The sequence below is a fragment of the Chenopodium quinoa genome, unplaced genomic scaffold (genome assembly GCF_001683475.1).
Source record: "Chenopodium quinoa cultivar QQ74 unplaced genomic scaffold, ASM168347v1, whole genome shotgun sequence".
Lineage (NCBI taxonomy): Eukaryota > Viridiplantae > Streptophyta > Magnoliopsida > Caryophyllales > Amaranthaceae > Chenopodium > Chenopodium quinoa.
Window position 1 is genome coordinate 4,770,292 of NW_018743292.1, and position 17,656 is coordinate 4,787,947.

General features: G+C 36.3%; 2 protein-coding genes across 4 annotated transcripts; one reads left to right on the forward strand and one right to left on the reverse strand.

The window, feature by feature from the left end:
* Nucleotides 1-9,216: 9,216 nt before the first annotated feature.
* LOC110736563 (pentatricopeptide repeat-containing protein At1g63130, mitochondrial-like) lies at nt 9,217-13,453 on the forward strand. 3 transcript variants are annotated; one of them, XR_002514252.1, is made up of 2 exons: nt 9,217-9,477; nt 12,859-13,453. XR_002514252.1 is itself a non-coding variant. In XM_021916808.1 (2 exons), the coding sequence occupies exon 1, from the start codon at nt 9,526-9,528 to the stop codon at nt 11,077-11,079; it is 1,554 nt and encodes a 517-aa protein (XP_021772500.1). In that variant the 5' UTR covers nt 9,218-9,525; the 3' UTR covers nt 11,080-11,812; nt 12,859-13,453. The 3 variants fall into 3 exon arrangements, 2 of the variants coding, with proteins under 2 accessions (XP_021772500.1, XP_021772502.1); XM_021916808.1 differs by having other exon boundaries at nt 9,218-11,812; XM_021916810.1 differs by having other exon boundaries at nt 9,218-11,808.
* A 103-nt stretch (nt 13,454-13,556) lies between these two features.
* Nucleotides 13,557-17,165, reverse strand: LOC110736564. The gene is made up of 2 exons (XM_021916811.1): nt 16,394-17,165; nt 13,557-15,979 (listed from the first exon to the last, which is right to left on the reverse strand). Exon 2 carries the CDS (start codon nt 14,721-14,723, stop codon nt 13,809-13,811), a length of 915 nt encoding a protein of 304 aa, XP_021772503.1. The 5' UTR covers nt 14,724-15,979; nt 16,394-17,165; the 3' UTR covers nt 13,557-13,808.
* Nucleotides 17,166-17,656: the final 491 nt, after the last annotated feature.

The following is a 17,656-nucleotide window of genomic DNA, read 5'->3' on the forward strand; positions in this document are numbered from 1 at the left end:
GTTGACCTTTTAATTATTTTTATAAAATAATTTCTATTGTGTAGATTATATCATATATAATAAGTTGGATGATATCCTCTATAAGTTGGATGATATCATGTATTGTGTCTATAATATTATATTATCTATTATATTTGTTTTTTTTATATCCTCCATTGTTTTTATGATACGAGTATCTTTTATGAGTTGGATGATATCCTCTATTGTTTTGATAATATCCTCTATTGTTTTTATGATATCTTATATAAATTGAATGATATCTTCTATTGGTTTTATGATATAAGCTAGATGATATCATCTATTGTGTATATGATATCATCAATAGAGTGGATGTTATCCTCTATTGGCTACATGATATCATTTATAATTGTGTCTATGATATCCTCTATTGGCTATATAATATCATTTATAATTGTGTCTATGATATCCTTTATTGGCTTGATGATATCATTAATAATTGTGTCTATAATATCATCTATAGGCTGGATGATATCCTCTACTAGGTATATGATATCATTTATAATTGTGTCTATGATATCATCTATTAGGGGTGTTCAGCTCCGGGTACCCGAATCCTCGGGTAGTTGATAAGTCGGCCCGTGTCCCGTCCCGGATAATTCGAGTACCTGGTATTCGTACCTAAATTATCCGGGACGGGACACGGATACCCGGATTTTATTTATCCAAGAAAGGAGTGAATCGAGAAACCCAAAACGTACCTCCGCTCCTCCTAAGCCACCATCAAAATCACCCCACCACCACCGCAATTCACCACCCACCACCACCTAAATTCACTCCACCACCACCAAAACCTTCCACCAACCCAGGTCCACCACCGAAACTCCAAACCCACAACGAAGCGACAACCCAACACTACCGATAGCCACAACCCACAATCGAAACCAACCCAACCAAACCCCACCCACACCAAATCGAAACCACCACTACCAAAATTTAACCAAAAATAATGAAATTTACCAAAAAAAAAAAAAAAAGCAGATAATTACCAGAAATATTATCATATAAATGGATTTATTAAAAATTCAAAAAAAATGAAAGAAAATTAAAAACAAGAAACCATACCTTTTAAACCGAAAACGGCCTTGAATTTCACCTTGGATTTGGTTTAAAACGGTCAAATTCGACCATGAAAACTCTAGATCTAGAATTTTCATGGTCGAATTTAACCATTAAAACCTTCGTTTTGACCATGAAAACCGAAAGAAAGAGAAAAAAAGAGGAGAAAGAGAGAGGCGTGAGAAAGAATAGAGGAAAGAAAGAAGGGAGGAGAGGAGAAAAGGAGAGCAACGAAACTCAAAAGGAGGAAAGAGAAAGCAGAGAGGAGAGGAGAGAGAAAGAGAGTGACAAGGGGAGGAGGAGAGAGAAAGAAGAGAAGATAGGGTGTGGGTGGGTAATGGGATTAATGGGTATCCGTAACTTTTTTGAGGTTTTTTTTTTTGTTTTTTTTTTGTAAACGAGTATCCGGGTACCCGATAATTGCAAAGCTTGTCCCATGTCCCGGCTCACGAAAGTGCTATTTTACCGGGACGGGTACCTGACCCGAAAAAAACATAAAATTTTGAAAATTTCCCGTCGGGTTTTTTGCCAGTTGTCGGGATATCGGGACGGGACAACCAGGTCGGGTTTTTTTGAACACCCCTATCATCTATAGGCTGAACGATATCCTCTATTGGTTATATGATGATAATATATCCTCTAACAAAATGTATTATCCTCTACCAAAGATAAATTGTACATATCCTCTATCAAATACTACATATCCTTTAACAAACAATACATATTTTATAACAAAACTGTACATATCCTCTATTAAATAATACATATCCATCAACAAGTTATACATATCCTCTATCAAATAATACATATCCAGATCAAATATTGCATATCATATATACTTGACGCACAGCCGCACCCAATACCTTCTCTTGTTTAAAAATGTTATCATACAAAGTTACAAACGAAACATTATTTTATGTAGTATAACAGGGGTCGTTTGGTTTGCACGGGGTAAACGGAATGGAATGAACAAAGGGAATGAAATGGAATGGAATGAAAATCCCTCAAATGTAGTATGTTGTTTGGTTGTAAAAAAACAATGGAAATCACTAGATTCACCACCACCACACCCACACACCCTCACCGCGTTTTCGAAGGCTGTTGTGGCTAGACGGAACCCTAACCCCCATCCCTACCCCTCGCCGCTTATCCCTAACCCCTCGCCGCTCAGACCTAACCCCTCCAACTACACGGTGGTCGACTTAGAAGGGTTTCTAGGGTCGGGGTGACATTTTCGAGGAGAGGGGGTGGCGTTTTCAAGGGCTATGCGTGGGTGTGGGGAAGGTTTTTTTGGGGAGGGAAGGTAGTTTCAGGGGGCGGCAAAGGGTTAGGGAGGGGCGGTGAGTGGTGCGACGTGGGGATGGCCGAGATTAGGGAATTTTTTCGAGGGAGTTGACGGGATGGTCGGCGAGGGGTGGGGGAGGTGCGGCGAAGGGTAGGCGGTGGTGCAGTTTTCTGGTGATGTGGGTAGGTAGGAGGGTGGTGGTATGGTGGTGTGGTGGTGGCCAAGAAATGGAATGGAATGGAAATACCTTGGGGGGGGGGGAATGAACTTGGAGGGATTTGGGGGAATGAAGGGGGAAAGGGGAAATGGAAAAGTGGCCTAACAAACAACAACAAAGGGAATGATTCCCGTCGATTTCCATTTCCTTTGTTGAATACCCCCAACCAAACGGCCCCTGAGTGTATTATTATTATTATTATTATTATTATTATTATTATTATTATTATTATTAGAAGAAGAAGAAGAAGAATTGAAGAAGAAGAAAATACCAATTTGCCAATGCCCCGATAACAACTCGTTATAATGGGACGAGAGGACGGCTAGTTGATGCCAAAATCAACAAATTTTACATAACATTCAATAATCTCGTGTAATGAACTATTTTATTTCCTTTTTCTTTTTTGGATTAAAAATATCTAATTTTGTCTTATAAAATTTGTTGTGACATTTTTAATTTTACTTGTAGATTTCAAAGTATTGTCATACTTAGGTAGAAAGCCTAGAATCATATCATTCATATCTTATATTGATGAAACTTTGACTTTTCACAAATAGTAGGATCATAAGCAATTAATAAATGAAGCCTAATTATTTGTATAGTATAATGAAGATACGAAAAGATCATTCAATAGAAGCACGATTAATTTGTGGGATATTTTTTGTCTAAAAAAATATTTGTGAGACATTAAATGATAATGGTCCAGTATTGGTCGTTGCCAATTTGTATGCGGGCATGCCTATGGTGGGTATAATCTCAAATATAACCAGTTAACCAGGCTTACTTTTGAATAATCTTTGATGGGATCCCAATACATGTAATAAAAAATGATGATAGATATATTGTGATACGTATGTACTATAAAATAAAAATATATAAAAAAATGAACAATCTACATATTGATTATGATTTAAGCTCAATAATTGAAATGAAACAAAGACAAGCATATCAAGTTGGAACGAAATTGAAGATACGTACGGACATACACAATTATGAGTACATTGTGGAAATAGAGGAAAAAATTATTTATATACCAACAATTTTAGCTGATTCATGTCATATTGGCACATTGGATGTTAAGTGATTTAGCTCCAATATATTAGATGCGCAAATTACACAAGTGAAATTAAATGTAACAGTGAAATGAAAAAAAAAATGTTGAAAAATACTGTAATTGATAAAAGTTGTTCAAGCTATGTTAAGCTTAGACCCTAAGTCAAAGCTCATTTCAAGGAATTTGAGACGATCTAGTGTGAGCTTAAAAATTCATCTTAAATACGTAGTACATATGACATTGGGTTGGAACTATATGTGGGTAACTTTCGTCAATCTTATAGTGGGCTGTGAACATTGACTTAAGGCCAAACAATTGATATAAGAAGTAGGGTAATATTGGATTATGGTTGCAAGCGAAGAGTACGTAGCCATTGGATGGTGAGTACGCAACCAATGAACCATGATGTTGCTAGCAAGGGGAAGACGGAGACCCATTGGAACCAGCGAGTGCGCAACCAAGGAGTAAAGGATGTGGTGAAAAGAGCCCCTCTTCACATGTTTGCTTTACTCTTTTTCAACACATCACCATCGTTTATTAAACTCCCTCTTAATAATGAATCTCCTAAATTATGTTTTTCACAATTTGGCCCATTGCCCTAGTATTAAGGATCGGAGTACCTCTTTTTTGCATTTTAGAAAGTTCATTGAAATCACATGACATTGCTCATCCATGTGAATTTAATATTCCCATAAATCAAATCCAATACCAAAAAAAAATAAAAAAAATAAAATAAAATAAAAAATATTAAGTATTGGTTACTTTCAGTCAAGCAAAAGGGGTCAAGACTTTGTCACGCCAAACACTTCAACTCGTGTATGGGACACAGTCTCGAGGGGAAAATTTGTAGACACGAAAATTTTATGAGTGTCTTACATTAAATTAAATAAATTAATTTGGTTAAATCATGTTAATGATCCATTTTAATTATTTTTAACCCACCCAAATAAATAATCCGAATTAATCAAGTACGGTTCGGGTTATAAAATAAATCAAATTGACCAGTTTCAAAGACTTCTAAGTCATTAAATGGGCCAAGCCCAAACCTACTAAGTTCACTCAAAGGGTTCTCATCTCCTATAAATACGTCATTCCTCCATCAGTAGAGAGGATCCGCATATCATTATTCCCAAGAGCTCATAAAACTCAACCAAAATTCTCTCTGGAATCGTTCAGGTGCATTCAAACAAAAATCCTTGAATACAGGTTGACGTCATAAAACGTCACCCTGCATTCAAACCTAAGTCGACGTTATCAAACGTCAACCTATAAGTGTCACACACGTGTCATCATCAAGCTAATATTATAAACTGTTATACAAACTTAAGTTATATTTACAGAGTACAATATTTAAATATATGTAACACTCTCAAATCTCCCTCTACGGAAATACTAGTATAATACGTATAATTATACCGTAGAGATAGCCTTAGGCGTATTGCTGCCGCGTGATTACACAAGGCTACTCAAACTTACTAACCAAAGCCAATACTTCGCAGCGGAAACTTAAACTCTTTCTTTATTATTAATAATAAAAATAGTAACCATAGTCATGAGTACTCATAATTAAACAAAGACCAACATTCCTAATCTAGGTGAAGAACATTCCCAGGACTCCCATATGCATAATTCCTTACTCCACCCGAATTTAGTCAACACTGCTTAGCGTTACGGTAAACCGGGCGAACCAAAACAAATAAGAAATGCGGGTTAGAAAAATATGCTATGTACGATAAGTGTAAGATAAGTAAATTCAAATTATTAGCAAACATGCTTTAAAACCAATTCCAATAATCAATCCAATGAATTTCAAAAACTCATGATTAAACCAATTCTCAATAACTCAATAATTCGATGAAACGATTTATAAAACCAACTCCTCTTTTGAAAACCAATTCTCAATATTCTCAAAATAATTTCAATATAACTCATTAACTCAATAATACTGATTAGTCAAATCAATTATTTTCGAAAACTCAACCTCCTCTCTAAGTGTGCACACCCCTCAAGCTAGTCTCCTACTATTTCAAGGCTATTCTTGGAGAAAGACTAGGTCATACAAAGTCCATAGTCTTCAATGAATCCGCATAGTGGGATTAATATAATAATTATGCTTGTAAAACCTTTGAAATAATTCAATAAACCTCTTTAACTCAATAATTCCAATAATTACCTCAAACTCCTTTTTAATTAAATTCAACATGCTTTTAAAATCAACCTTTTAATAAATACTTGAGAATTAAATCTCATAATAATAACTTTTCAAAATCAATAACTCTCCCTTTGAAAATTCTTTTTTTTTTAATTCATCAAACTTTTCAAATCAATTTCTTTATTCAAACTTGATAAATAATTCAAACCATTCAAAACATGATATAAAATTAACCCTCCAATTTATTCATCAAAACCAATCATTTAAACATGCTTTTATTTCATAAATCATAATTTAATTCAATTTAATTCAATCATTATAAAAATAATGCAAAACATGCTTATTTAACCCAATCAATTTCAAAAGTATCTAGCCACCTAACGTACCTTTGGTCCTTTCTTAGCAAACACAAAGAAACTTCAAGCACTTGGATCAAACACACTCTACAAATAAATACAACCTTAATTAATATATAAGGTTAACAAATAATCACAATAATAAATTAAAAACCCTCCAACTATATTTAAATGAACCTTTTAAATTATTTTTCATAAACATGAATAAAAATCTGATTTTATATAATTAAAACTACTCATAATAATTTTATAAATCCCCCATAATAATAATAGTTAATTAAATAAGAGAAGAGAAGAAGAAGAGGTAGAAAACCAAGGAAAAGAGAGAGAGGTGGCGACAAGGTGGGGAAGCCTTCCGGTAGGTGGCTGGAGGTGGTGGTGGCGCAAGGAAGAAAAGAAAAGAAAAAGAGAAGAGAAATTAAAGAGAATTGGATTTGCATTGGAAAGAATAGGCAGAACTTTCAGAGGTCATTACTCCTTCAATATAACTCCGAATTAGATGATTCTTGAGCTTAACCTCAAGTATTTTTCAAGAGGAATAATTTTTTGTGAAATAGAAATACCCCAAAACTGACCAGAAGTGCCCAAAAATTGGTTCCAAAGATATACGGCTGATTTTCTTATAGAAAAGAGGAGAAGAAAAGTAGGAAAAGGTTGAGGGAAAAGAAGAGTAAGAGAGAAGAACAGAATTGAGTTTTTGGTAATATGAGAGGTATGAGGGAGTATTTATAGGCTAGCTCATGCAAGAATTATAGTAAGCAAATGTGGGAAGAATTAGGGAAATTCTCATTGGTGACCCCAACTTTTGCTACGCACCAATGGTGACCTCCCTTTTTTTTTAATTTTTTTTATATATACAAAATGACCCTAATTATGAAATTTATCTCACTTATGACATTAATAAGTGTTATTTAGTTAAAAAAACTAACTATGGTTAGTTTTGAAAAATAAAAAACTAAAAAGAAAAACCACCATCCTAGCAACCACCTCCACCCTCATCCCCACCAAATGTAGCCGGCCAGCATCACCTCCACCCTCACCGGAGCCACCGAACCCCTAATCTGAAATGCCGACCTCCCACCAAATCGCCGAATCATCGCCTCCACCCTTTCCACCGCCTAGACCCGAACCCTAACCTCACAACTTTCTCTCCTTTGACCTTCGATTCTCACCATGGGGCTGATTTTGGTCAAGGAGGGGTGGTGGGTTTAGGGTTTGAGGTTTGAGTTTTCGATTCTTGGCGGGGATCGGAGAGAGATCGGTGAAGGAGAAGGCGGAGAAGAAAGAGAGAGAGATCGGTGAAGGAGAAGGCGGAGAAGAAAGAGAGAGAGATCGATCGGTGGTCGAATCTGGGTAATTTGATGGTCGGGGGTGGTTGGGAATCTGAGTTCGGCGATTTAGAGGTGGTGACGTGAGAAGGAGGAGAGAGAGTGAGGGTCGTGGGTGGGGATTTGGGAATCTAACTGGCGATGGTTGAGGTAGAGCTGGCGCAGCGTCACTAGCGGTCAGGGAGCCTGAGTAGCATCGCCGGCGGTCGGAGAATCCTAGGGTAGCGTCACCGAAAAGGGTGATGGTGTCTGGTTTTTGGTGGTTGGGGTTAATTTTTTAATTTTTTTTTTTATTTTTATTTTTTTTTAAAAAGATACAAATCTAACCATAGTTAATATTTAATGAAATAAGGTTATGAGCGAGATGAAATTTTTAACTAAGGTCATTTTATATAATAAAAAAAAGGAGGTCACCATTGGTGCGTAGCAAAAGTTGGGGGGTCACCGTTGAGAATTTCCCAATGAATTATGGTAAAAAGAATTAAGGAAATTACTTGGAGAAGAGAGCTTAATAATTATGAAGAGTTTAATATTAAGGTGAGTAAGAATAATAAAATTAAGGAAAGTATGTTTTCATGAAAAATAATATGGAAAAGGAGGTTTATTTGGGGAATAATCAAGGATAAATTAAGGTATGGAAATAAGATGATCAAATATTTAGGAGATGGAAAACAAAAATTAAGGAATATAATAATTTTTGAGGAAGATAATTAAAATACAAATTACCAAAATAATTCCCCCAAAAATCAACCAAGAGGGCCGAAAATATTGAGCTTCCATAGCTCAAATTTTCGGACCTCCTTAGTGTATTTTAGGAAATTATTTGCTAGATTTAAGGATTCAAAATAATTGTGTAAATAATATATATTGTATACAATAATTAATTAAGAGAATACCAATTATTCACTAAATAAATTAACTAAGAAAATCAGATTTTCCACACTAGGAAAATCCGAAATTATTAGCCATTTAATAGGAATTTTCGGACCTCCTTATTTAAATAATAAAATATAGTTTTTGCTTAATTAAAATATCCGAAATATATATAAATAATCACGTTTTTAAAATAAAATAAATAGATAATATATCTTATTCTAAATCCAAAAATAATAATTAAGTTTTAAAATACTTTTGGCTCCAAAATTCAAATATCATTTTGGCTCCAAAATTCAAATAGTAGAATAAATTACTAAAATATCCTTTTTAGATAATAATTAATTAATTAATTAGAAAATACGTTTAAAAAATACGGGGTATTACAACATATGTCTCGGTATAAATTCTAAGTAGTTCATTAACGGTACGTATTGTGTAACTAAATCAGCAATCAGTGGTAAATCAATCTTCGACATTAAACTATCTACCAATTCAATTTTCAAATTCATTATTTTGACGCTCTACAAATATAAAAATATAAGGATAAGGAGGATTGAACCCTCAACCTCTTGTAACAAAGATGACTATTCAACCATCTAAGCTAATTATCAATGATGTTAATAATATGCAAAAAATAAATTATAAAAAAAAAATACTCAATGAATAATTCAATTTTAGTTTGACAGTGACAATTACAATTTTGAAAAGCCTTTAAAAAATTTATTGCTTGTACTTCTACAATAATAACAACCCAGGGCAATGCTCGGATTACTCACTAGTTTTATAATTAATCTCGTGCATTAGCATAACATTGTGATTTTATAAACCCAAGTTTTTTTTTAAGGCAATATACCCAAGTTTAGCCTATTGTTTTAGGGAAAAAACAAAGAAAAGAAAAAGTTGCGAGCAATAGCCTTTTCATTTTTTTACTTAATCATTGTAAAACTCAGCGCTTCATTTCCGCTACCCAGTTATACTTCCTGGTTTCTCTACCGCCGAAACGAGAGGCGAAGCAGAATTCTAAATTCTAATAACCCTTTTCAAGGTTTCCAAAAATAGATAGTTCGTCTTCAGTTTTGCTTCAATCCCTGTAAATTTCCTTCAAGTATTCATCACTTTAATCGCAAGACAGGTTAGCTTCTGCACAATCTTCATTTAATTGCAATGTTTTTTATTCAAAATGTCTGTAAAGTTTGCATCTTTGATGATTTCTAGTAAAATTTCAAGATGGTTATTTTCAGTTAAGTGTCTCTCTTCAATTTCTAGTGTAAATCATGCTCAAAATTTATCAAAATCCCCCCAAAATGTGCTAACTAGGAGTGAAATTGATCCTAGAATACAGTACTTGAAAAATGAAAATGGGTTGTCCCCGGACAATTTGATCAAGGTTTTGGATAGTACTCATGATCTGAATTCAGCTCTTAAAGTGTTTAAATGGGCTTCTATTCAAAAACAGTTTAGGCATACTGCTGAAACCTATTCTAGGATTATTTTGAAGCTGGGTTTTGCTGGAAATGTGGATCAAATGGAGGGGTTTTGCAGGGAAATGGTTAGGGATAGGTGCCCTGGTGCGGCGGAGGCTCTAGGAGGTTTGGTGGATGTATTTGTTGGTGATGGTAGGTTAGATGAAGCTATTAGGGTAATTTTGGTTATGAATTCTAGTGGGTGTAAGCCCACTTTGGGTAATTGGAATGATCTTTTAAGTGCTCTAGTAGAGATGGAGAGAGGTTTTCGTGATATATTGTTGGTTTATAAGGAGATGGTGAAATCGGGGACTCTTCCAAATGTTGATACTTTGAATAATTTGATAAAAGCGTTATTTGATGCAAAGATGGTTGATAATGCCCTGGATCAATTTAGAAGGATGAAGAAGAAGGGGTGTGCTCCTAATTGTAGGACTTTTGAGATTGTTATACATGGTCTTGTGGCCACAAACCTTGGGGATGAAGCACTTGGAGTAATGAATGAGATGTTTGAAATTGGCGTGAATCCTGATTTGAGATTCTATACTAGTGTCATACCACTATTATGTATAGAAAATAAGCCAGGAGAAGCCATGAGGTTGTTCGACATGATGATAACTTTAGAGTTGGAGCCTGATGTATGCATCTACTCGTCTATGGTCAAATGTTTGTGCATGAAAGACCTCAACAAAGCAACTGAGCTTTTCCATGAGATGAGAAATGCTGGGTTTACTCCTTCAACTGATGTTCTTGTTGACATTCTTAGTGCAAGCTGCAAACTCGGGAGCATTGACGAGGCAAGAACTTTGTTAGATGATAGTCATGTTGTTGACCCTGCTCCTTACAATGTGCTCCTTCAAGGTTACTGTGATGCTCATTACTTCCTAGCTTCCAAAGATCTACTTCAAAAAATGCTAAACTTGGATATGGTGGATCATCTATCCTGGAATGTCCTTATTCTAGGACTTTGCAATGAAAAATATGTTAAGCAAGCCTGTGTTATTCTTGGAAAGATGATTGTTTTGGCCTATGAACCTGACTTTGCTACTTACTCTGCCCTGGTCATTGGCAATTGTAATTTGAACAAGTATGAGGATGCTCTAAAGCTATTTCGACTATTCAGTGGAAAGGATTGGATTCTGGATCCTAATTCTTATGATAAGCTAATAAAAGGACTTTGCAATGTAGAAAGTTTGAAGAGGCCTCTGAAGTATTCATGTTCATGTCATCAAGAAATTGTTCCCTGCATTCCTCTTCATTCAGCAGTTTGATCAAGGGTTTTTCTGCAACTGGAAAGGTAGATGAAGCAATCAGGTTGCTGAAATTTGGTCAAAATTGCCTGAATTCTGTAAACACCATGACTTGTACTGCTATAATGCATGGTCTGTTAAAACTCAATAGGCCATATGAGGGCCTAACTTTCCTCTCGCAAATTCTAAGGCGTGGTTTGGTTCTCAACATGGAAGCATATTGCATCCTCATTCAATGCATGATTGCTTTAAGAGAAACAAACTATTGTGTTTTGTTTTTCAATGAGATGGTTAACAAAAGCTTACTCCCTGAAAGTGAAACACTTGCTAGCCTTTTGTTGCATTTAGCTGATCACTCTCAGTTACATATAATATGGATGACAATAAAAAATATTTGTCAGGAAACTGAGGTTATTGAACCGAAAATTTATAACTTGATAATTAATGGCCTTTGCAAAGAGGGATATAAATCTGAGGCATGCCAACTACTTGATTTGATGTTGGAAAAGGGTTGGGTTCCAGATGCTAGTACGCATGGATGGCGGATTGGAACTGTCTCTAATCAAGAAGTAGAGCTTCAAATATTAGAACCTGACATGGCCAACAATTCAGTCATGCAGGATGAAGTTAGTAGCATACTTTCTGAGGGATTAGGGGAAGTTTAAAGAACATTGTATTCCATATAGCTACGCTACAGCTCCAGATTGCTAGAATCTTTCTCTGGCCAATTCACTTGCACCAAAAATGCTGGTAGGTAAGGAATTTTAAGCTGCATGTATAGATTTCCATTTCATCACACAAAGTATTATTTTGTGCTCAGCTGCTTTATTTTTTTTCAACTGTCTGCTGGAAATACTTTAAATTTATATCAGAATGAGCATTATATGGCCCTATATTAACCAACGTTACCCCTCTTTAATTACCCTAGATTCCCAAAGCATCTCTGTGATTTGCTTGAATTGGCAGTCCTCGTCTGATGTGGAGGTGAATAGGTTATGGCCTTGAAGAAGTATGTGTTTTGTCTCTATTTATAAGTTTTAGCAGGTTGTACTTTTAGTTGTGATAGGTTTGATTTGGAAAGTAACATAGTAATTCAAGCTGTTTCATTACCTGGCCTTTTTGTAACTTAATGAATTCTGATGCAAAATGATCATATATAACTGGACTCTCACTCTGCAGCATTTGACAAGCGAGCATAACCACTTTCTGTGTTATGGCACTGCCATATGGTTTTACTGGAAATTGAGTCCACTATGGTAATGCAACATCTACCACCCTATGAGTTGTAAGTTGAATTTACAAGAAGGATATGATTGTAAGATTATTTGGACTAAGATTTTAATATAGAGAGGGTAGAGGTTCTCTTGTTCTCTGGTGATTTTTTTTTTTTTTTAAGACTTACATTGTTTGTGCTTGGGCCACAGTGCTCTCCAGAGTGTCTAAAGTGGTTGATGCGTGCCTTGTGGAAGCAGCCCCAATTATGTGACAGTTAAATTTGATGACAATATTATGCACCTTAACCTTTCAACTTGCATATAGTCTAGCTCCTTTGTTGCGTGTTGTTTTTGAAATGAAACTCCGCCTTTAAACTTCAAGAGGCTTATATTTGAATCCAAACTCTGTGTTCAGGTATGTTTGCCAAACAGTAAAACAGATAGTATATTGTACTGACTGTTTTGGAGACAGATGTTTCGTTGTCCATTATATTGAATCGTCAAGACAGATGCATGATAATTACTAGTTTAAGTGTTTCCTACGTCCCATGACTGGTTTATAAGCTCTTTCATTGTGTTGATGCAGATTTGGCTCTTAACTCTTTAAGTATGGCCAAAGGTAGAAACAGCCAGTTGCCATCAGTCAACCATTTGCCTGTCAATTAGTTGACATTCATTCATTCAGCATTTCGGCCACTGTAAACTTGGTGAGAAGGCAGTAATCACAGTGATCAAGCATTACCTATGTTGACAAAACATGTACCATGGAATATTTTTGGCCCAGAAAAAAGAGGCTAGTCATTCAGTCCATATATTCTTCCTGTTGAAAGTCCAGAAATTGTTCTGTTTATTCCAGAATATGTTATAATTTTGGAAATTCTATTATTTTTACACTAAAATGTCAATAAAACTATTGTAAATAATGTGTGAATAAAAAATTAAAATATTATTGTTTATGTTCCTCTCGATTTATTCTTCCATCTGGACTCGTTCATGTATGCGTTCATTCACGACTCACAGTTATGTCCTCGTTACTTTTTAAATGCTGCAGCAGCACACTTCAGACCGTGTACTTGGATCATGTTGAACATAAGAAGTGTGATTATTGCATGAACAAATAGCAACATCATTTAAGTTTGAAAAATGCTACATTTAGATAAAACTTGTGTCTACTGTCCCACTAAAAAGAATAGAATTTTTTATCCTTAAAAAGTAAAAACAGCAATTCAAGACAGATTCTTCACCAAATGCACAATTTGGATATTCTACTAACAATAGCATTCCTAAAAACACCACCAAATTTGGCATTCATTTGATTAAAACAGATTGAATTTTCTTTTCTTCGAATTACAAACAAATTTCATCATCCCCATTTCCAACTATCATACAACAAACCAATCCAGAAGATCATCATTTACATCAATCAACATAACATAAAATTCACAATTAATTTCACAAAACAAAATGATCATCCTCTTTCAACCCCACCAAAATTTAACCTGTAAATTATCAAAAACAAACACTAAAATTCCTTAACTACACTGCAGTCTCCTTCCCATTACCACCCACATGATTGTTATTCTGATTATTCCCACCATTACTCTGCGGCGCCGGCACCACGGCCACCGCTCCATTCCCATTCTCACTACCACCACCGCAACCGGAACCACCCACATTGTGCACCCCACCATTGGTTTCCATCTTAACAACCTCATAACCCGGCTTCGAACCCGAAACAAGAACATCCCTCTTCTGATGTTTGGATTTGGGAATCCAAGTAGATAAACTCATCACATAATCAATTGCTTCTTTTGCTCTTTTCCTAGCCAATGCAGCATCAGTAGCCTTCCTCTCAGCATCACTCCTCATAATACTCGCCGCCCTACTCATCGACATCGCCGATATCTTCGCCGCCAACAAGAACACTTTCGCCGCTCTCTCATCAATATACTGCTTCATCTCTTCCACCACCTTCGTCGAAGGGGTCCCACCACCGCCTCCGCCGCCGCCACTACCACCGTCAGACGGCGGTTGATCACGATTTTTTCTGGGTTTCTTCAAATCAAAGAATTTGAAAGATGGGTTTGAACAAGGAGGGCAAAGATACGGGGATTTCGGGGTTTTAGCAGGGATGCACGTGATGTGAGAGGCAGAACTGCATTTCAAGCACGTGAGGGTGCGATTCAAGGAAGAAGAAGAAGACGACGACGAAGATGGTAAAGATGGGTTTAGCGTTTTGGGGTCATGGAGGTTGAAGCAAATAGGGCAAAACGACGTCGGATGATGCTTTAGAACACACGAAGTGCAGAGTTTTCGGCATTCTTCTTCTCGGAATTTGATGTTGTGGAGAATCCAGTGGTCGTCAGAGCTGCAGCTGTAGCAGCCTTTCACGGCGGCGTTGACGGAGGAGAGAGAATGGTGGGGTGGTTGTTGAGGTGGGTTTTGGGACATTGTTGAATTGATTTTATGGCATGAAAAATAGAGGGAGAAAATTAGGGTTTTGGATTTCGAAATCAAAGGGAAAACAGAGGATGTGATGAAATTAGGGTTTTATTTTGGGGTTAGGGATTTGAGGGGTTTTTCTTGAGAGAGTGGGTTTGCCTAGGGAGGGAGCTAGGTTTAGGTCACTGTCCCTATCTCTCTTTCTTACTTGTTGAGTGATTTTTTTGACTTGGGGTATTGTTAAAAAAATTCTTAATTATTTATAGACATAGGAAAATGGTGTGAATAAAAGGATTTGATCAAAGATGATATTACTTCATTGCATCTAGATATTTGGTAATTAGTATCAGCTTTGATTTGGTATTATTTATTTCCTATGATGAGTTGGACAGCTGACTATGTACAGACTAGTGAGAGGTATAGATGACACTATGATTGCGTGTTATGAGATGAGACTGTTGACACATGTTCGAGTCAACACTTTGAAGTGGATACTGTCCAATTACATATATAGACTGTGAGAGATACAAATAACACTATACTTACGTGTAATGGGATGAGACCGCTGACACATGTCTGAGTCAACACTTTAAAGTGGATTTTGGACAATTATACGACCTATCTAATTGTATCCCACATGATAAGCTGACTATATTTATATTGATATCAGATACGCGTGATGTTACGCTTGCGTGTCACGTGCTCACGCATGTATGATTTTGCGCTTTGGATTTATGTTGCATTTGTAATTTGTTTTTTTCCCTCATGTGACATAAATTGGTACCAAATAAACATAAAACCTTATGTAGGTCAATATACATGTTCAACATAAAGACAATATAATGTTACTATTTTACTCTTTGATAATTCTAATCTAGTCTTTTGAATCTTTTCTAGCCCAAATAAATGGAAAATTAAAAAGCATAGTCACCTGAGATATTGTTATTGGCTGAGCAAAACTATCCGAAAATTCGATCCGTAACCGTTCCGATAATTAGGATACCCGATTTGATAACCATAACGGTTCGGGTACCCGTTTCAATAATTTGTTATCAGGTATGATTATTGGGTATCATTTTAAAATTGGCTATTTCATGAAATGCCACTGAGTAATTGCGAAATTCACCAAATGTCATCCAACTTTTCAAAATTCACCAAATGCCACTGAGTTTTAACAAAATTCACCGAGTGCCATTAATGACTGACAGCCGTTAGTTGACCGTTAGTGGACCCCTCCACTTGCCACGTGTTAGCTTCTGATTGGTCTATTTAAAAAAAAAAAAAAAATTCCAAAAACAAACCAAAAATATTATTAAAAAAAATTAAAAAAAAACCAAAAGTATTTAAAAAAAAATTACAAAAAAAAAAAAAAAACAGAAAACCACCTAAACCCCAACCACCACCCCCTCCTTGCCGCCGAACCCCGAAACCCTTGCCGCCGGCGACCTGTATCCTCACCGACAGGCGCGCCGGTGACCACTGAAGCCCTCCCCTTCCCCTACTCTTTCCCGTCGCGACCACCCACCCATTAAACTCAAAACCCGACCGAAACCCTTACCCCCTTCCTCCACCACCTCGAAACCCCACCTCCCATCCTCCACCACCCCGAAACCCTAGCTACCCCCTCCCTTTCCCGACAAATTATCTGAGGTGGTTTGGTTGGGTGAAAAGAAGCTAACCTTCGAGCTTTAACCCCCATGAACGGCTCCAGATTTCCCGATGGATTATCAGGCTGAGGTTTGGTGTCGTTGTCGGCAGGAGAGGCGTCGAATCAAGGCTTGGAATCGGTGAAATGGACTTGCCGACTGCTGTATATGTTGTTGTGCCGCTCTATCTTCTCCGACTCGCTGGCGATTCAACGGCCTGAATCTTCATCAGAGGCGCCGGCCCGCGAGGGGGTTTCAGGGTGGTGGAGGAAGGGGGGTGGGGTTTCGGGGTGGTGGAGGAAGAGGGGGTGGGGTTTCTCGGGTTAGGGGTTTGGGCTAGGGTGGGTGGCGCGACGGGGAAGGGGTGGGGGTCCGTCGACGCGCAATCCGGTTTCGTGGGACCAGGCTGCTGGGGTTTGGGGTTTGTGGGGTTTTTTTTTATTTAATTTTTTTTATTTATTTTTTTAAAATATTTTTGGTTTTTTTAATTTTTTTTAATTATATTTTTGGTTTGTTTTTGGATTTTTTTTAATTTTTTTTTTATTTTTTTTTAAAAATGGACCAATCAGAAGCTGACACGTGACAAGTGGAGGGGTCCACTAACGGTCAACTAACGGTTGTCAGTCATTAATGGCACTCGGTGAATTTTGTTAAAACTCGGTGGCATTTGGTGAATTTTGAAAAGTTAGATGGCATTTGGTGAGTTTCGCAATTACTAAGTGGCATTTCATGAAATATCCCTTTTAAAATTAACGGTTACCCGATCTGATTCGATAAACAATTTTTTTTTTCCTATTTAAATCTATTTTTCCAAAATCTAAACTCTTACTTTACTTCATAATCACTTTATAATATCAATGATTAGTAATATTATTAATAATTTAGTCAAGATCATGTGAAATTGTTGTTATTAGTGTTAAATGATATCATAATAACTACATTGTTAAGTTTAATTATCATTATTGGATACCTTATTGGATACCCGATAACCGATCCAAAAATCCGGGTACCCGAACTTATCAGTTCGGTTTATGGATATCACTTTTAGTGATGTTGGTTATCGGTTACTCGAAATGTTAGTACTAATGGTACGGGTACCCGTCCCATGCTCACACCTATGTTAGACTCGTCTCAATATTTAGTTTTATAAATTATAATATCAACTTATCATAATTTTTGTTATTATTACGTAATTAAAGATATTGATGGTCAAAAGTATTTGTGAAAGATCGTGCAAAATGAGATAGACATTGTAATGGGGATAAGTACTTGATCCAACATGGTTTTAAGTCAAGA